Raw genomic sequence first — 20,610 nt, forward strand, 5'->3', positions numbered from 1 at the left:
AGTGTGATTTTGGTGGAAGAAATCGGAGATCACTAATTAGAAAATGCTGAAGTTGCAGAGCGCAAGCTCTTGACATAAGTTACAAATGCAAGGAATTAGATTTGAAATACCAACTCAGGCACATGGTTTTTATACTATGAAGTTGTACTTCAAAAGAAACCTAATATTAAATCAAAATATGCAATTGCCAATATTCAACCATGTTGGTCTACAAAATGATCATTTTGTTTCTTAAGAATACACTGCTTTTTTGGCAAAATAACACAAAAATTAGCATAAATTCATGGACATCAATGCTTCAATTGTGCACAAGCAATTTGGGTGACAGTAATGGGTGGGGGATGGGGGTTTATCATTAGATCCTTATGAATCCCTGAGAGCAGACAATTTAATCCTATGTTACAGAGAAGGAAATAGAGACAGCTGGAAGAGACAGACTGTGGATTCTGACCCAATCTGTGTCGCCCCAATCCCATGTTCCCATCACCTGTTTCTCTGGACAGCCCTTGAAGGTCAAGGTGATTGTTCCTAGAAGGACAGCACTAAAGGAGCACCTAGGGGTCACTATTGGGAGGGTCTTCCTCAGGCAAGTACAGACCAAGTGGTGCATCGCCCAGCATTGCCCCTGACATGTTTATGCACCTGGTTGTGTGCTTTCTGGATGCCAAGAAGTTAGGGGCTTAGTGAAATGCAGGGGAGATGGCAAACCCTTAGTGTATATCACTGTCATGACAACAGCAGCTAAGAACCAAAATGAGTTCCCTAGGGGACGGGCTTTTGTTCACGACCGCATCCAGAGACATGCCCATAGCAGGTGTTTTACTTTATTGGCTTCAGGTCAACAAAATATTACCTTTGCAAGAAATGCTCATATTTCCGCCGGTAGGCAAAGCCAGCCCGTCTCACCCGCAGGTGCTCCATTAGTCCCAGGTACTTGACCTGATGCCTTATGAGGAAATCGTCGAACTTGCCTTTGGAAATACAGAAGGGGACAAAGGATCCCATGGCTCTATTTCAGCCAAAACAGGGCAGAGGCCACAAGTTGATGATCTGTAGGTTGGATTTGGCTAGAGAGATGTCTTGTTAGGTCCTAAATATGTGGTGGTGTTTGAAAGTAGGGATTTCTAGATTCTCCTGAAAAACCATGAGATCTGACCAATCTGGGCCCAGAGTCCCAGGTGGCACTAACAGGCTGGAAGGCAGTATTGGCTGCCCCTTGAGAGGATGTGCCCTCTCTCAGTTTGCCATAGTCTCCTCCACTCCCTATTGCCTTACATCCAATCTTCTTCTCTCATTTGCTTCTCCTGACTGGCCTCTTGTAAACTTTGATCTATACAAGAGATTGTGACACGAGCTTAGAAAACAGGCAACTCATAGACCATTTCAGAAGTTTATTCACAGACTACAGAGAAGTGATGCTGTTCCCCTCATCTCAGCTGGCCCTCGAACAGGCTAAGCTCTGAGCAGTGCTCACTGAGGACCGCCAAAGCAAGGCCGCTGCTAATTCCTTTGCCTTCGATTATTTAAAAGCAAAAACAATTCATTTACACAGGACAGCAGCAAGCCTCAGGACTCTCACCGGCAGCCATCCTGGCTTTCTTCCCAGCCTTATTTCCCTAAGCTCAGTGCTCAGAGCAAAGCGCCACTTACTGGGCTCTTTCCTCGCGTTGGGCTTGATGCACCGGATGTACGAAGGTTCCTTAGAGATGAGAGTTTCCAGAAGGCTGCTCAGACTGTTTTTAAACTGAGTTCCTACCTGGAGGGGGTGGCGGAGAGACAACGAATGACCAAACTAAGTAGTACTATTGCTCCCAGCTAGTACAGAGAAGTACTGGTTAGCATAGGAGACTCCAGCCCTTCAGACCCGAACTCTTGACTGATGATCCTACTGGCTGCCTGTTATGACTACTTTGCTCATTAAGGGACCGTGTGGGATATCCTGGCCTGAGAAGCCCAAGCTCAGTCTGGTCAAGCAGAGACTAGACAAGCCTCTGCCCAGGATGCCTCTGGCACTCAGAAAACACACAGTAGGAACCAGCATCACCACTGAGCCCATCACACCCCCGCCTGCCTGTTTCCCTATTACCAAGCCAGCCAGCGCCCTGGACAACATTCACACTATTAGAATCTTTTCTTATTTGACGCTACCGCCCACACTCTCCCCCACTAGGTTGTGAGCCCACGAGATCTTGTCTATGGCTGAACCCCTTGTGCCCTGTGCAGCCCGTGACACACAGTAGGTGCTTAATGAATGTCTGCAAGTGACTGTGCTGGTAGCTAAACTTGGACAGTAACTATTTAGTAGAGCCCGCTGGGAACTCTTGCAGAAAAAGGGAGAACAGGTTTTTAAAGCACAGGAGGTCACTGTATTCCCCGCGTGGCGTCTGCTCCCTTCCCAGTCTTGCCCCAGCAGGGCGTGTGTCCCCACTCACCGTCGGGGGCCGTCTCCGGTTTTCCAGCTCAGCCACCAGGAAGCATTCCTTGAGAATGCGGTTTTTGGACCTGCACAGCACCTGCAGGGGGAGGCGGGCACATGTTCACTGCCCCAGAGACCCCTCGGGCTTCAGGAAGTCCTCTCACACCAGTGCACACGCCCAAGGCCATTTGCTTTGGGAGGACTTGAAGAAGAAGGGGGGACACACTCGAGTGAGCGCAGAGGGAAAGTGTAAGTTCCGTCTCCACTGCTCGGCCTTCTTGGCGAGGCCCCATAAAGGGCTCTTTAAGAACGAGCTCCACCTGGTTTGTTAAATAATTCCCTTTGTTGTTTCCTTGAGGAAAAACAAAAAACAAAAAACCTCGCTCCAAGTGCAGGGGGTGCTGTTATTGTGCAAGGAGAAACAAGAAAAAGGGGAGACACACACGGAAGGACGCACAGGATGTTGGTTAGGGCAGTTGAAGACTCTCAGCAGAGACACTGTGGGCCAAGGAGATCAGCTTTTGTACTGTTGGATTTTTCTCCTCCCGTGCATGTATTTTCAAAACAATCTATGTTACCCAGAGTAGCTCACGTCGGTCCCTCTGCCTAGAGTAACTGCTGAGCTTTCCAAGGCCAAGATCATTCTCATTCAGGTTTCAGCTCAAAGTGACCTCCCCAGGGCAACTTTGATCCCCTAAACTAAAGTAAAACTGCCTCTCTCCACCATATTTCCTTCACAGCCCTTCTCACTGATGGATAACTTGTTTGTGGGTATATTTATTCTCAGCTGCTTTCCCTCTGATGCCTGCCAAGGGTGAGTCCCAGGAGAGCAGGGACCAGATCTCGGTCTTTGCCGAGACCCCAGAGCAAGCACAGGCCTGGGATTCAGGAGGGCGCCACACGCGGGAGGGGTTTACTGTGTAGAGGCTCTTACGGATCATCTCCAGTGTCTGCTCCAGTCACGACGGGCTGCAGTGCTAACACACCCGACAGAAAAGAAAAATCCAGAAGGCCAGTGTCATGGGTGATAGAACCATCAGGAACACAGTCACCTTCAGACTTACCTCTTTCAAATGTCTGTAAAGGAGATCATTGTTTTTTTCCAAGAATCCTGAAAGCAATGAAAAACCATTCTGAAGTGAGAGGAAGACAGGCAAGCGGCCAGTGTCTTTATGTGACATCATCTGCCACCAGGGAACCAGGGAAATGCAGATCGAACCACAATGAGATGCTCTTCACAGCCTCGGAGGGCGGCTGGGACCCAGGGACGGGTCACGGCCAGCGCGGGAAAGGCATGGAGAGACGGACCCTCACGCCTGCCAGGAGGGGGTGGCGGGAGACACTCACTTTGTACAAGTGGGTGGCAGTCCCGCAAGAGGGTAAGTCCAGTTACCAGAGGACCCAGAAATGTCTCAGGGGTGCACTCAGAGAAGTGGAAACACATGTTCACAGTCGTACTGTCCACAGCAACCAAAAAGTGGGAGCAACCCAAATACCATCAACAGATGAAAGGGGTTAAAAAAAAAAAAACGTGGTCTGTGCACGCAGTGGACTCTCATCTGGCAATAAAAAGGACGCCGGCGCGGTGCAGCTGGACAGCATTACGCTAAGTGAGAGAGGCGTGAGCTACAAACAGCCACACGGTGTGTGGTTCCATTTACAAAAACATCCAGGGTAGGCAAATGTACTGGCAGAAAATAGATTAGTTTTTGCCTAGGGTCGTGGGGCACAGGGGCTGGGAAAATGACAGCTAATAGAGGGGGGCATCGGCGGGGAGGGGCAGGGGATGTTCTAAATGTTCTAAACAGACTGTGGGTTGTCGGAAAAGTCATGATGTATTTTTTCTGTTTTCTGTGCAAAAATGCATCATGACTTTTCTGACAGCCCAATATATAGTATATATGAATATAAAGAATATTGCATAAGGGAATATACTAAAAATGGTTGAATTGCACAGTTTAAATGGGAAAACTCCATGGCATGTGATTTGCCTCGATAAAAGTGGTTATAGATAAAAGTTATAACAGTTTTCAAATGGTGCATTCAAATGTGAGGCTAGGAAACACTTGAGGTGAGTGTGTAGCTGCCCTCAGTGGACACGGGGCATGGCTCTGACTTGTGCCCCACAGGCGCTGACCTTTGGTGCAGTACGTGACCTCTCCTGCATAGTGGAAGAGCCGGAACTCCATCCAGCCAATTCTCTTCCGGCCCTTTGGACCCGCCAGCTTCCGGCTACAGCAAGACAGAAATAGACACAAGCTGAACTCATCCACTGCAACAAAACGCAAAGATTGAGGGAAATCTTTGACAGCTGTTGAGGACCATGAGTCACCGGAAGCAGCACTGAGAGCTACCACAGGGGTTGCTCCCAGGAAACCTCGCCACCATTTCTGTCGAGCTGTCGGTCAAAGTCTAAAATTAGATCCTGGGACTCCCTGGTGGCCTGGGGTTAAGTCTCAGCACTATCACGGAGATGGCCTGAGTGCGATCCCCGGGCAGGGAGCTCACCCACAGTGGTGCAGCAGACCTCTCCTGTCTCGACCTCTGCTCCCCTTAACAGTATATTTCAGTAGATCTGCCTGTTCTGCTCCCTACTGTCTCTGGTGATCACCCCCTGAATCTCTGGCCTACACCCCAGTTACTCTATGCACTATTTTAAAAAATCTATTAAAAAATAAAATTAGATCCATCTACCAGAGGCAGAGAAGCACTGAAGAATTTTAAAAATGGGAACCACAAACACATTAATTTCTGCAGTGTCATGGCTTTTATCTTCCTACTTGATGACTAAGAAACAATTTTACTACCTTATATTTTTAGGATGTCAAGAGACTTAAATTTTCAAGAAACGTCATTTTTCAGAATCTGGTCATAATTTTTAATTTTTCTTGAAATGTATGTGCATATATAGTGACAGTACACAGGCCCTAAGTGCGTACAGCTCAGTGAGTTTTTGCAGACTAAACACACTCATGTAACCAGGATTCAGGTCAAGACAGATCATTGGGAGCCCAGCAGTTCCTCACCTGGAGCCTGTAGTCACAACCCAGGGTCTACCAGAACAGGTGGCTTCACCTGGTTTTTATATTTTATAGAAATGAAATTATGTGGCAGGTGCTCCTGTGTCTTGCTTCTCTTGTTTATCTGGTTGTGTTTCACCCTCCTCATTGCATGTACTCACAGATCGCTCTTTGTGTTATTCAACTTGGGACTATGCCACTGTTTGCGTTTCCATCCTTCATGTACTTACCCAACTCCACTTATCCTTTCAATGTTCTACAAGAGGTTGAATAAAGCCTCTGCCATTTATTGAGTCTTTGGTATGGTCAGAAATGCTACTAGGTGATGCGTGTAGTCATTCACAGTGCTGGATGGTAGGTATCGTGGTATCCCCACTTTGTAGACGGGGAAACACAAATGCAAGAGTGTTACTGGCCCAATGTCACATGTCTAGTCAGAGGCCACTGACTAGGATTTTTTTTTTTAAGAGCATATACTCTGAGGATTCACAGTCATCAAAATCAGGTCCTTACGACGTCAGAGTATATGCTCTTAAATTCTTTCCTCCTCTTCTCAAAAACTAAGTCAAATTTCTAGTTGACTTTCTGGGATGCCTGTCAGTGCTCTTTATCTTGATCTGCATGGTGGCTATATTAGTAAAGATAAATAGGATAATTTATTAGGTTGTACACTTCAGAGCTACACACCACTGTATTTGATACCTGAATTCTGAGACTATGTCATACATGTTTACATGTCCAAACGTGGTGATCAATGAATAAAGACACAAAATTGTAAAAAAAAAAAAAAAAGTTCTACTTGGAATTAGCTTGATTTCTACTAAGGAGAGGCGTGCGCCTGAGCGGTGAGTCCAGGAGATGTCTGTGTAGGAAGCAGCCGCTGTCCTCTCGGGGACACTACACAATATCCACCCCCAGGAAAATGAGGAGACGATACCCTCTACCCAAATGAAGTACATACGTTTGGAAGTGAGCATGCGAGCCCACTTTCTCTTCTAATTTCTCCAAGAAACTCAAGTCTGTAGCAGGGCCTGGGCGGATACATTCTTCATCCTTTGAAAGAAAAAGAGACGCCTCAATCCACAGCACCGCGCTCCACCAATTCCAACTTTAAATGCTTCATCAGCTCTGGCAGAATGTACTAGGCTAGAACACTAAAACACTGTCATTTCACACAAGTTTGTGTGAACATGGGCAGGAGAGCGGTGCAGGGAGGGGTGCTCAAGTAATCGATTTTATGTACTCCGTTTCTCACAGAAACTGGAAATTCTGTGAAAAGTCAACACTTTTTCTGTGAAAAGTTCTACCACTTGACCCGTATTTCCAAAGTCTTCCCAAAGACACCCCCCAGTTTCCACGATGAGTTTAAATATTCCACCTTGTTTTCTCTGAACTAGTCGTTGTTGGTCAAAAACATGGCTCCTGGGCCTCCCCTGGTGGCGCAGCGGTTGAGCGCTGGGTTGCGAAGCTGCCCGCGGCCTCTGCAGCACCGGTTCGATCCCCGGCTGCTCCCCGGCCACCGGAGGAGGGTCCCACATGGCACGCAGACCTCTCCTGCCGCCCGCTGCTCCCCTCAGCAGTGTACTTCGGTCCTTCTGCCTGCTCTGCTCCCTGCTCTGGCTCTGGTGAATTCTCTCACCCTCCCGCGCTTCTGACTGTACCCAGTGCTTGTATAAATAAATAAATAAATCTTTAAAATAAAAAACAAAAACGTGGCTCCTTTGGCCAGCTGGTGGTGGGTGGTGACTGCACACCGGGTGGCAGGTGTGATGAGAAGGTGTAATTTGGAGCCTGCACAGTATTGTAAACTGTTATAAAAAAAAAAAAGAAAGAAAGAAAGAAAGAAAAAAGAAAAATCCTCTTCTACTTGGCTCAAAGCCCCCCCCTGGGAAAAAAGCTATGCCACCAGTTGGGTCTAACCTTCTACCTTACCAAGCTGTGTCTATTTCCTATTTTCACTTTTCAATGTATTTGACAGCCTTAAAAAAAAAAAAAAATGAAGGATGAATTGACCTGGTAGCTTTTACTAAAACAACAACAAAAGACCCAGGTGAAGGTTGGTGAGGCGACTCTTGTGAATAGCATGTCTGTGCTTTCTGACTCCATCATGGGAAAGCAAATGGAAACAAGAATTAATTACCAAAGGATTTTAAAACGCTTGTTTAGCGGTCCGTAGGCACACTGGCTGTGCACACCCCGTGCTCCACGCCTGCCCCCACCTCCTTTAAATCTTTGCTCAAATGGCACCTTCTCAGAGGGTCATTTCCTGACAACCCTGTGGCAAACTGATACACCCCCACGCCCCACCCCCCAGCACATCTAGTCTTTCCTGCTTTTTCCTCCCGTTCTCTCTCTATTTTGCCTACTAACCTGCCTGCTGCCACTCCATGCTAGGATTCAAGGCCTCAGAGCAGGGTTTTGTTCTATTTTGTTCTCTGTTGTGCCTGAAAGCGTGGGGTCTGGTCTTGGCATGAAGTAGGTGCTTGCTAACTATTTGTTGAATGAACAGAAGCTGAACGGCTGCCTGCACCAGGCTGAGTCCTAAGCCCTCTGCGTGTTATCCCACCGAATCTGACCTTTCCACTCAAAGTCCCATTCAAAGTCCGTGAAGTTGGCGCCCAGAGAGGTTAAGACAGCACGGAAGGCAGGACAGCACTGGGTGAGACAGCACTGGGGCTAGAATTTGAATCTGGGTGGTGCCCACGTTCTTCCCAGCAATTAGCATTCACTAGTGTCCCCACCATGCTCTAGAATCTGGGGGTTCACACAGCATGGGGGGGTGGCCGCAGGAGGAGGAAGAGGACCAGTGATTTACATTAAAGGAGAGGCCAACTGTGGTACGGATGATCCCAAAGGAAGAGCAAGGCAAATTGCTCATTTGCCTTCAAATTTATTTTTAAATCTGAGGCTCGGATTGGAATGATTGTGGATTGGAAGGCACTGAGGTTCTGAGAAGTTGAAATGGTTCAAAACAAGATCACAGGGAGCCTCAACTCAGGATCCATGGATGCTCTTATCAAACTTCCCTTCAGTTTTTTGGGCTTCCTGCTCAGCGCTGGGCCAGAAAGCCGCCCCTCTCCACGGCCACCCCCCATGGCCACCCCCCATGGCCTCCTGTGGCGCGGGTCTCCCGGGGTGGCTTGACCTTCGACAGACACGCTTTCCAAGGCCTGTCCTTGCTCGCCCCGCGGGCTGTGACTAGGCCTGTATGCCAACACGGAAGGGGAAGCTCAGGAAAGAGGCAGCAAGCCAGCCCAGCCTGCACCCCCGCGTCCCCTGGCGGCTCCCGTGCTCCTGGGAAGCCTCGTGGGGGTGGAGGCGCCGGGGCACCCTCAGTTTTCTCACCAGAATGGAAATGATGCCTTTGTGTCTCTCCTCCACCAAGTCACAGATGATCTTGTTGTTGAAGTACTGGATCGGCTCCCACTGAAACGACAGAGGAAGGTTCTCTAAGAAGGGCTTATGTGCACACAAAGCAGCTTTTTTGAAAATGGATTTTCCAAAAGCCTTTTTTTTTCCAAATCTGATTTTCATATCCAACATTACAAAAATACTTTCTGAATATCAATAAGGCAATAAGCAGGCAAGGAGCAAAAAATAATTCTAGTACTAATAAGGAAAATTCTCCAATGAAATATTTCTCGGGTGAGTGTTTCGTGATAGATGAAGAAATCAGAGGAGGAAAAAAAATGAAGTCAGAGGATAAAGCATCAAAATGTTTACCTCGATGCCTTCCATTTCATATTCTGTCTGCTCTGCTTTCAGAGTCCTCTCTATTAACAGTTGCTGGAGTTTCTCATTGCAGTAATTTATACAGAACTGTTCAAAACTAGAGATAGGAAAGACTTATTTTTCCTTACATTGTTATTCATGTGTGTGCAATAAATGAATAAATCCTCACAAATCTCCCACCACCTCAGCACCCGGGCACCATCACCATAGTCCCTTGTGCTCGTCCCTCCCCTGTTTTGATCCCTCTCCCGCCCCTCCCCCGCTGTATGCCTCAGAGCTCCAGTTTGCCTGCAAGTTTTGTTGTTTGACCCTTTGTTTGGTTTCCCTAGATTCCTCCTGTAAGTGAAACAATCCAGTATTTTTCTTTTTTTCCTTCTGACTTATTTCGCTGAGCATGATCCCTTCCAGCTCCATCCATGTTGCTGTGAATGGCATGAGTTTATCTTTTTTTGATTGCTGAGTAGTATTCCACATCTTGATCCTGTCTTCTGTTTTGGGGCACTTAGTTTGTTTCCACAGTTTAGCTACTGTAAATAGTGCTGCAATAAACATAGGAGTGCAAGCGTCCTTTCGAATTAATGTTTTTGGGTATATTCCTAGGAGTGGGATTGCTGGGTCATATGGTAGATGCGTTTTTTTAGTAATTTGAGGAACAGCCACATGGTTTTCCATAGTGGACCATTTAAGAGTTACAAAAAATTTAAATAACTAAAGCTACAAAAGTCAACTGATGTTTAAACTGTGCTTGTTTTTAAAAATGCTTTTAAATAAAGAAGCAAAGTCCTTGTTAATCAAACCATCTCCTAAATAGCTCATAATGTCAAGTTTAAAGACATTTGCATTGTTGTAGCTAGTCCATTTCTAGAATAGCCTGTAAATTCGGGGTTGCAAATCTGGGGGATTTCTGGGGATGTGAAAGGCAATTCCAGTAACATCAGAGATGCCTGAAACCAGACTGAGATCTGAAAGACGAATGAATGAAGGGCAGGTGGTAGTGACAAACGCACCCATTCTTGTCGAAGACTTCGAACCCATAGATATCCAGCAACCCAATCACGGTTTTCTTCGTGAAGTCCTAGTCAAAACAACATACCATTAACTGATTGGTCTTTGCTCTCTGACACTCCAAACTCAGCGGCCGTCCCCAAAGCTGGAAGTTGGCTATAAAGCTCATGGCTTCTCCCTTTCCAACAATGGCTCACAGAAGAACCTTAGGGTGGAAACAATTTCTCCAGCCGGCTCCTCCCTGCAGCCTGGCCAGACCCTCTGCCAGCAACCACACCCAGCACCTGAGTGGAGAGACTGGTCCCTTCTGATTCACTTCCTTGCTTCAGACCTCAGCCTCCCTAGCCACATAAATGAGGGGGGGCACCCTGATTGACCCCAGACAATCAAGGAGATATAGGAGACACTTATCCAGGCAAGAGGGTGGGAGCACAGAGATCATCGCAACTGGGAGCCAAGCACGCTCAGGCAGGGCAGTCTTAAGAGGACATGCTTGTCAAAAAGGGACACAGCTGGATATCGTCTGTGAGTGTCCCTAGTCCACGCCTCCCAATTCTGTGCGTTGCATCCCACCTTCATGAGTGTCATCCATCCACACGCCCCGGGGCCTTCACAGCCTTAATTTATCATTGAGTCAATCCCCTTTTTAATTAAAAAATTCCACTTAAAAAGGAAACATAAATTAGGAAGAGTTTGCAGGAGTGGTGATCTCTGTTCTAACACACATTAAAATATACTACTCTTAAAAATTTCTCTGTACACTGAAGGCCATCTGGCATATTTCAAATGCTGTGCATCCACACTCTGCAAAAATCACTCAGCGTGCATTTTGTGAGCCTACTGTGTGCCAGACACCAGAAATGTCAACGTGGAAAGGCACCGTCCCTGCCCATCAGGAGCCTGCTGTCAATTCTCACACAATTCTTGGGAGTGACAACATTGATCACAAAACATTACCCCAAGGGTGAGGGAAAGTCACCCCAAATGCGCAGACTAACCTTGTTCACTAAGGAGGAGTTGATTTTGTTGACCAGCCAAGTAAATGTTCGTTCATAAACTGCCTTCGCCATGGCGTCTCTAGCGTAGACAGAGAGCTCCAGCGTCAGCGGGCATATCACCTGGGGAGGACAGGTGTGTATTGAGGCAAAGGCTGAGTTTTCAGACCAGCTAGTCATGGTGACTGTGAAGGACCTGGGCTGGGGGAAGAGGCTGCCTCTGCTTTTGCCCATCTATGCAGAGTTACTCCTTGAGTGCTCACGCCGTGTCACTGTGCTGAGACTGAGATTCCACCCTGATCAAGATAACCAGTTCCAACCTTGGTGAGCTCACAGTTGTGCATGTGTGTGCGAAATGCATTGAGTCACACCAGGGAGTCAAGCTGTGAGCCGAGTCACAGGTGCTGTAAGGTGGTACATGTGATGCTTCAGGGTACATGTGGGCTGATCAGGGAAGGCTCCTTGAGGATATGACTCCTGGGAACTATAGGATGAGCACTTAACTAGAAGCAGCATAGGGAACAGTGTTTCAGCAAAGGGAACAGCTTATGTAAAGAGCCCTGGGGGGGTGGGGGGAAGGTATGGCAAGCCTGAGAATGGAGAGCCAGTGATGGTGTGATGGTGGGGATTGGGAAGATGAGACAGGAGAGTCTGGCAGGACCTGATGGGCCTTTGGAGGGGTTTGGTCTCCATCCTGCTGTTGTCCCAGGAAGGCAGCAGCAGCAGGGAAGGCAGGTGCATTTTTACCTCTTCAGTTTTGGCTTCAATCTTTCTATGGGTGAGAGCTTCCAGAAGGACTGATGGTTGGACCCCCAGGAGCTGCAGAAATGGACACCAAATTTTAGTGACTGAATTTTACTTGCTAACTTAAAGTTTGCAGAGTGTCCGACCAAGGATTATCTGATAATTGTCCTTTAATACAAAGTAGACCATAGTGGGTTTTGGGATCCACTGGATTTTACCCAGTCCCTTGTCAAACCCCACACTCTTTAAACTCCTAACCAGTATCATCTGAAAGAACCTGGCGTGAGCCTTTTGGATGAGATCATCCAGCCGCCCAGCTCCTCCACCTCCCAAAGGGCCCCCAGCCTCCCCTGCACGCTTCCAAGTACAGCATCACCTTGGCGATCCACTTGATCTCGTGGGTGTGTGGGATGTTGGCACAGCCTTGGGGGTTCTCCTCCAAGCAAATGTTGCCCAGGTGTAGGACGCTGGCAATAATTCCAAAGAGATTCTAGGAATGTCGGAAGCAGGGAGGACAGGGAGAGAAGATGGTGACCCCCCAATCGGTAAATGTCATCAGACGAGGCCCCTAGAATTCTAGCCCTCGACTCACAGAACCAACTTGCCTCTGACCCCAGAAATCAGCCACTTCAGATATGAAGTGAGGGGGAGAAAGAGGCCTCACTCAATCTCCAGCACAGGACATTTCTATGTTAATATTGTCTCCACCCACCCATAGTTGCAAATGCCATAGTCCCAGATATGTGTGTGTGTGTGTGTGTGTGTGTGATTATATCAGTATAAATACATACATACACACATGTTATGTATATTATGTTATATATTCATATGGTCCTTGGGAAATCAATATATCCCATATGTTTGTATGTCTGTGAGTGTATGTGCATATACACACAGACTGTATATAATATAGAGTAGATATATAACATTATATAGATATGTAATCATATTCTGGTCCTTGGAAAATCAACAGTTTATCAAAAAGGCAAAAAAGGTTTATAAGACCTACAGTTTGTTCTGAAGAGGTGTATACAAAGGTAATTCTATCAGGATCACCTGGGAGAGTCTATCTTTGAGGTGGGACTTGAGAACATGACCTCTCCTTTCATACAACACTGAGAAAATGTAGGGCTGCCAGGAAAACACAGCATCCCCAATGAATGTTGATATTTCCAATATTCAACAACTAAGTTTTTAGTCAAAGTTCATCCCATGCAACGTTGGGCCCTAATTATGAAAAAAATGAAAAAATGTGGTCACTGTTTATCTGATATTCCAGTGTAACTGGCTTCCTGTATTTTTATCTGCAGCCCCTGGCAACCCCCGCTGTGGCGTCACCAAGAAACAGGATCAAGACCTTCAATCCCAGACAGTCCCCGCCCTCAGGGTCCAAACCTCCAGGTCATCTTCAGTGAAATCGATGACAGCGAAGGCGTTGCACACAGTTTTCCAGTCATTCTTGTCGTTAATAGAGGACTCTTTGGCACGAAGACCCTGCTGGCACAGCAGTGGGTCTCTTAATGGCATTTGTAGGGGGGACATTGAGGAGCGTCAGCCCGTTCCTAGACCAGGTTTTCCCTAGAAGCACGTGCGAACGAGCTTTGTAATGCTCTGGATCGAGGGGGAATATAGGTCTTACTCTATGCGTTGTAGCATATGGTGATTTGGCAACTGCTGCTTTTTTCAGACTTATTTAGAATTTTCTCTCTGTTCTGGGAAGATGCGTCTCTTCATGAGTGGGTGGTGGTACATATCTCCATGTGTGTTTTTAAAAATAGCTTTTTCTTGCTATTTTTGCTATGTAAATTGAAGATGCTTGGTACGTGAGAATCACACAGGGATTCATTGATTTACATTTGATCACAAGGTTTAAAACAACCCTGATGTCCAGGTTCCACCCCAGGCCAATATAATCTGAATCTCTAGAAGGTGGAGGCCAGGCATTTGCATATTTCTAAAGCTCCTTGGGTGATTCAAATATCAGCAAGGGCTGAGAATCACAGAAAAGGAGGGGGTAGGTTGCTTGTGTTAAGTTTCAAGAAATCAGTAGGATACCTCCAGGATGATAATGAGAAAATTCTTGAACATGCTATAGCAAGCCCCACCAAGCATTCCTGGGTTCTCCCCTCTCTAGCCAAAGGGCCCTCAAAGCCAGACGCTTCCAACCTGTGAGAGGTATCTGTAGAGCTGGGGGTCTCGCTCAAGTCCCAGGTAAGTGAGCAGCTCTTCCTCGCCGCCCTCTAGCAGCTGGTAGAAGATGTGGAAGTTCCGCTCGCCCTGGTTTTGATAGACAACTCGAGACTTTTCTATCAAGTAACTGATGATGTGCCCGCCGACTGGGATGCCCTTAGCAGAACAAAAAATGCAGCGATGGCAACAGTAATCGAATCACTCCCTTACCAGTGTAGTCCAGTGAGCCGATTATGAATCTGAATGAAGTCCTATCTATCAGTCTTCTATCATTAGTGTTTTCTGGATTCTTCTTAAAAAGATCTCGGTCCACACTAAGGTCACAAAGATGTTTTCTAGGGTTTCATCTAGAAGCTTGCTGGTTTTACCAATCTCTATTTAATGTTCGATCTTGATCTAATTTTTGTATAAGGAGTGTGGGGGGTGGTTATCCATATGAATTTCTAGTAGTTCAGCACTATTAGAAAGACAATCCTATTGCTACTAATCACCAGCTCTTGCCATATACGTGGTGTTCTTTCTGGACTCCATTCAGTTCTATAGGCCTGTTTCTATATTTTGCACTAATATCATTCTGTCTTATTCTTTAAAGAATATATTCAAAAAAGATTTTGGGGCCTCCCCGGTGGCGCAGCGGGTTGAGCGCAGTGCTGTGAAGCTGTCTGCAGCCTCTGCAGCACGGGTTCGATTCCCAACCGGCCAGGGAGATTCCCACATGGCACAGCAGACCTCTCCTGCCTTACCCACTGCTCCCCTCAGCAATGTCTTTGGTCCGTCTGCCTGTTCTGTTCCCCACTCTGTCTCTGGTGAATCCTCTCACCCTCCGGTGCCTCTGGCCTGTACCCCAGCTCTTGTATAAAAATAAATCAATCTTTAAAAAAGAAAAAAAAAGTTTTGTATTCCAAAACATATATAGAATACTTGTAAATCATTAAGAAAAAAAAAAAAAAAAAAAAAAACAGGGCCTCCCTGGTGGCACAAGGGGTTAAGCACCACACTTGAAGCAATCCACAGCCTCTGCAGCACGAGTTCAATCCCCGGCCGGCCAGGGAGATTCCCACATGGCGCAACAGACCTCTCCTGTCTCGCCCGCTGCTCCCCTCAGCAGTGCGTTTTGGTCAGTCTGCCTTTTCTGTTCCCCGCTCTGTCTCTGGTAAATTCTCCCACCCCCCACACCTCTGGCCTGAACCCTAGCTCTTGTATGGGTAATTAAATCTTAAAAAAAAAATGAACAGCCCTATTAAAAATGTGCAAAGGGGCCAATTAACAAACCCTCATCACCAGTCAGGGAGACAGAAACTTAAATTACAGTGAGAAACTCCTGTGCCCCACAGAACAGCTGAACTAGTTTTCAGTAGCAAAATGTAAAGGGTCACCAATACTACACATTGGCAAAGGTGTGAAGCAACTGGAACTGTCAATAATTATCATAACATGCTGCTGAGAATCCATCCAGAGTGGACTGGCTCTACCACAGAGTATGGGATTTCAGCTCCACAAGATAATGTGCTGTTTTCCAAATGGGTGGAACGGGTGTGCACCACCCCAGCAGCAGGGAAGAGTCCCTAGTGGTCCCCATCTTCAGCAACACCTGGCATTGGCTCACTCCCCAATTCTGCCCAACTCTAAAGTACAAAAGCCTATATTTGTATTTCCTAAAACAAGCACCAATTCTGGATTTTTGCAACTATTTGAGCCAATAAATGCCCCTTCTCCCTTAAGGTGCCCTGGGCCGGGTTTTTGTGGCTGGCTAGTTGAGAGATTCCCCATAAACCAGTAACAGGAACTTCGATGTACCTTAAAGTCAAACTGTATGTCCATGTATTTTCCAAATCTGCTGGAGTTGTCATTCCGGAGAGTTTTGGCATTTCCAAAAGCCTTGGAATACAAAGTGGGGGAAGGGGGAGACACTGAACCAAATTGTCATTGAAGCTCACCGTGCTTATCACGTGCCCGACCCCAAATAGCATGCTTATGATGAAAACGGAGGAGGAAGGGGGAACCAAAATGAAAGACATAATTTATCTTCTAAGAAGGAATCACTAAAAGATTCGATGCCAAATACTATGCTTGGACCCAGAGAAAAAGGAAAAATATCTTCTCCCTAGAATCCAATCTAGGAATAGGTTAGAAATGGCCTAACAGAGGAATACAGGACCCAAGCTCTTACTGCTCTAGAAGGTAGAGCTGACAACATTCCTTCTTTTTTGGCATAATAGAAACACAGTTTCAGAATAGGAAGCATGCAAGCAGACAGACCCCTTGTTATATATATCGGAGGTAAGTTATTCAGCCCAAAAATTTACTGGGAAAATTCCTGCAACCATAAACAGCATCTTTTTTTTACAGAGAAGATAATGAAAACACAGAAGAAAATTACTTGTTTAAAATCAACCAGCAGGGCCTCCCTGGTGGCCTAGAGGTTAAGTCTCAGCACTATCACCACTACGGCCTGAGTTCGATTCCCAGCCAGGGAGCTGACCCATCTATGGTGCAACAGACCTCTCCTGACTCACCTGCTGCTCCCCTCAGCAGTGTATTTCAATATATCTATCTAAACAGAATGCTCCCCACTGTCTCTGGTGAAGCCTCTCACCCCCTACCAGCCCCGCCGCACGTCTGGCCTATACCCCAGTTCTTCTACAAAATAAATAAATCTTTTTAAAAAAAAATCAATGAGTAGTCAGTGAATTACAATAGTAGAAAAAAATCAACATGATTTTAATATAAAATATTAATAATCAGGGCCTCCTTGGTGGTGCAGGCTGTTGAGCGCCTCACTGTGAAGCTGTTCGCAGCCTCTGCAGCATGGGTTCAATCCCGGCCGGCAGGTGAGAATCCCACATGGCGCAGCAGACCTCTCCTGTCTCGCCTGCTGCTCTCCTCAGCAGTGTGTTTCATCAGTCTGCCTATTCTGTTCCCCGCTCTGCCTCTGGTGAATCTTCTCACCCTCCCACGCATCTGGCCTGTACCCCAGCACTTGTATAAATAAAAAAAAAATTTTAAATCTTAAAAAAAATTAATAATCAGAGTATTATTTTAGTCCTAACTCTGCTGTGTGCTTTTTTGCACACTCTTCTCATTTATACCTCAAAAACCTCCTAAGAGAGAAGTACTATGAACAGACCATTCCTTAGATGGGGTTTGTGTTCTGATATTTGGAGTAATTTGCTAAAGCCTGCTGGTGTATTAGCGTCCAAGTCAGATGACCTTCAAGGCTATGTCCTTAACCACAGTACTACCAAGGGACCCTTCTTTTTAACGCCAAGACCGTGACCTGCCCATTTTGACTGACCTTCCCATACAGAAGACTCTTCTTACTTAGTGACCTCCCTGGCACTCCCTTCTCTGTAAATCCTCACAGACACCTTACCTCCAGCACTGGATTGGAGAGCAGCAGTCTGTCCCGGGCTATTTGCAGCGACTCGGTCATTGGACAGGTCACTGCAAAATACTGGAGAATCTTCTTGGACGCCTCCGTTTTCCCTGCCCCGCTCTCTCCAGAAATGAGGATGAAGTGGTTATTTAGCTCAGAACACATCATGCGGTAAGCGTTGTCGGCTATGGCGTAGCTGGGGGTGGACAGAACAGGAGTGGGAGTTGGCCTGAGTGCTGCTTCCCTCGGCAGTGCTGCCCGCCAGCTCGAAGGAACAAAGACACCCCTCCTGGAAGCCACCAGGGACAGCAAGGTCACACAGATAGCAAACTCCTCCGTGACCCATGGACTGATCACACACAAATTGTACCAAGACAGCAAAACTCAAACAATGGAAGAGTTGGAAAATGGGGCAGTCCTAGGAATATTCTTCCATTTTACCAAACTTTACTTAAATTAATAAACCTTTCTGTTAAGAGTAAGCCAAATACCAAGGTACATACCAAAGAGATGGTCTATTAACTGTAGGTAGAACTAACATCATGTCTAAATCTTAAATAATTCAGTGGACATAATAAGAGCTCATGTTTTTTCTTCTTAAAACCTACAGTGCTAAGAGTAAGAGACAAAGTCAGAAGGATTTTTAAGCTGCTATGTTATCTTTAGAACAAGAGGGAAGACTATTTCAACATCTTTTGTGCTAAGATAAAAAACTGAAGAATGATGATCTCCCCATAAAACCTTAGCACATGGTAGAGTTGGAAAGCTGGCCATTTCAGCCATCACTGGTGCTGGCGATTCAGAAAGATTAATGCCTTGGAAGATGAAATAGCTACGTGACCAGAACAAAGAGAGAAACCTAAATACTAGTTCTGAAGTCAACCAAAGAGACCCCTGAGAACTTCATCGGCACCTGACTCTCCTAGAGACTAGGAAGGAAATTGCTCATCTTAGGAATGACTCTGCAACCCCGCTAAGTTTCTACTGACGGGCCTTCCCCCCAGCGACCATGACACGCAGGCACCAGCAGATGGCACTATAGCAACCTGCTTCCCAGAGAAGACCCCTGGATGCCACACTTGGAGTTCCCAGCAGTTACACAAGGATTTCACCTTTTATCACATTTAAGCTGAGATTTGGGGATGATCTGCTAGAATAGTCTATGGTTTTGAATGATATATTTCACAAGAGAGTGGCAGCCTAAGTGAGATGTAGAACCTTACGTGCATGCATGCAGGACTCGGACAGAAGAATGAGCGGATGGGGGAGTTTGGGGGGGCAGTAAGGAGGCGGGGGAGGAGACAGATACTCCTGTAACTGACCTGATGGGTGCTACTTACACATGCGGTGGCAGTTCAAAGAAATTGACCCCTTGATAAAGTTCCATCTGGCTCACAGTGTAGATGCCCAGCTCCTGGTATGGATTCACGGATACAAGGAGAGTCCCGATATACGTCTGGAGGAATGAACCAAGGCACAGTGAGGAATTCCAGGCTGCAGATGGCTACAGTGAAAGACCATTACAGCGAATGACCGTTCAATGTTGGGGTATAACATGAGACATGAAACAGGGGGGGGGTCTCTGCTCCTGTGGTGCTCACATGGGGCGGGGCGGGAGTGAGACAGACAGACAACCAAGGGATCGAGACTCCTGCAATTAGAGATATGTGCTAGAGACATGTGGTGAGCAGACTAACGAGAGAGAGAGGACTAATAAGGAGGCCGCATGAGCTGGTGGGAAGGCAGCGACATCCAAGCTGAGACTTGAAGAATGAGGAGCCAGTTACAAAAATAAGTCACTGGGAAGGATGAAGGGGCAGGTGTGGCAGGCTGGCTACTCTGGGGGCCAGAGGGGAGAACGGAAGTGGTTAGATAAGGCATGAGAGCTGGTTCAGATCACACAGGGCATGAGGAATCGGACTTTATTCCAAAGGCAATGCATGGCGGGGCACCACTCTCCTTACTGACTTAGACACCTGCCCTAAACTGTTCCAGAAGATGGCTTCACAGGGAAGTACAATGATCTGATTTATGTTTTGCAAAGGTCTCTCTGGCCACTAGGCGAAAGCAGGGCAAGTCTAAAGACCAGCGACCTCAACTGAGCAAATGCTCCCGCTACTGGCATTTCTTTCTTTAGGTTTTACATGTAAAATTCCTTTCCATAATTAAAACTATATACCCAGTGAAGCACCCTGCTTACTTCTTCTGATCACCTTAGTTTCAACATCCAGTCACAGGCCCTGTTATAAGCAAACGGCTATGAGACAAATATTTTTTCACGGCTTCAGATGTTCTGATTTACCCTTAGCAAAGTTAGTAAAATCTCAATTAAATGATAGGTAATTTTAATAACACCTCATCAAGAACATGGGAACCTTCTTCTCCAGGTCTCAGTTCAAATGGCCCCGGGGGACAACTGAGCTAACCCCTCACTTCCAGGAGAGGGCTTGGGTCAGAATACTCCCGGTTCTGAGCCATGAGGATTGGTTCAGAGATGGGTGCATGACCCAAGATCAGCCACTCAGAGCCAACCTAGGTTTCTGGGAAGTCTTGCTTTCTCCTCAGCAGCAACTCTAAGGGCTAACACGTCAGCCTGCTTCTGCTGGCGGCCATCTGGCCTCCATGGAGAGAATACCGAAAAGGAAAAAGAAAAAAAAAGGCAGAGAGATGGAAATGAGTTCTCAAGACATCCTCTAAGACCTGGGTCTATTTCTGGGCACTGAAGTTATATAGGTCAATACAATCCTTTTGGGGCTTTGACCTGTTCAAGTTGGTCTCTGTCACTGGCAGTAGGAAGACCTCCACACCAAGGCTCAAGGTGTGACAGGGTGGTCCCCAGGGAAAGGGGAGGTTCTAGGTTCCCCGCCCCACCCAAGGAAGGGTGGGGCTAAGCAGGGAAAGGAAAAGCTGGGGAGGAGCCTGGGGAAGGAAGGAGGCAGGATGGGGAGCCAGAAGGAGACTGGAGGAGGCACGTGGCACAGAGACATGTGAAGAAGCTGCACTTGCTTCCTGGTCCTGGACTGGGTGACACAGACGTGGGTGGGAGACCCGGGGGAGGTTGACAATGGCAGCTTTTATCTTGGTTTTGATTTTGCTCCTTCTGTCCCAGACGTACTTTACGGGCCCCTTCTG

General features: G+C 46.8%; 1 protein-coding gene across 1 annotated transcript in view; it reads right to left on the reverse strand.

Moving 5' to 3' along the window:
- Positions 1 to 20,610, reverse strand: part of MYO1H (myosin IH) — a 61,270-nt gene that overhangs the window by 12,465 nt on the left and 28,195 nt on the right. The window contains exons 3-19 of the mRNA XM_037510994.2: positions 18,819 to 18,934; positions 17,476 to 17,674; positions 15,900 to 15,980; positions 14,079 to 14,258; positions 13,308 to 13,406; positions 12,289 to 12,402; positions 11,916 to 11,987; positions 11,172 to 11,291; positions 10,176 to 10,243; positions 9,160 to 9,265; positions 8,782 to 8,862; positions 6,398 to 6,489; positions 4,554 to 4,648; positions 3,481 to 3,527; positions 2,433 to 2,513; positions 1,651 to 1,756; positions 854 to 971 (exon numbers count right to left, since the gene is read on the reverse strand). Coding sequence (XP_037366891.1) covers positions 854 to 971; positions 1,651 to 1,756; positions 2,433 to 2,513; positions 3,481 to 3,527; positions 4,554 to 4,648; positions 6,398 to 6,489; positions 8,782 to 8,862; positions 9,160 to 9,265; positions 10,176 to 10,243; positions 11,172 to 11,291; positions 11,916 to 11,987; positions 12,289 to 12,402; positions 13,308 to 13,406; positions 14,079 to 14,258; positions 15,900 to 15,980; positions 17,476 to 17,674; positions 18,819 to 18,934 — 1,775 coding nt within the window. The remainder of the gene's footprint in view (positions 1 to 853; positions 972 to 1,650; positions 1,757 to 2,432; positions 2,514 to 3,480; positions 3,528 to 4,553; positions 4,649 to 6,397; positions 6,490 to 8,781; positions 8,863 to 9,159; positions 9,266 to 10,175; positions 10,244 to 11,171; positions 11,292 to 11,915; positions 11,988 to 12,288; positions 12,403 to 13,307; positions 13,407 to 14,078; positions 14,259 to 15,899; positions 15,981 to 17,475; positions 17,675 to 18,818; positions 18,935 to 20,610) is intronic.

Source organism: Talpa occidentalis, unplaced genomic scaffold, assembly GCF_014898055.3.
Source record: "Talpa occidentalis isolate TD23 unplaced genomic scaffold, MPIMG_talOcc4v2.1 talOcc4.14, whole genome shotgun sequence".
NCBI classification, from domain to species: domain Eukaryota; kingdom Metazoa; phylum Chordata; class Mammalia; order Eulipotyphla; family Talpidae; genus Talpa; species Talpa occidentalis.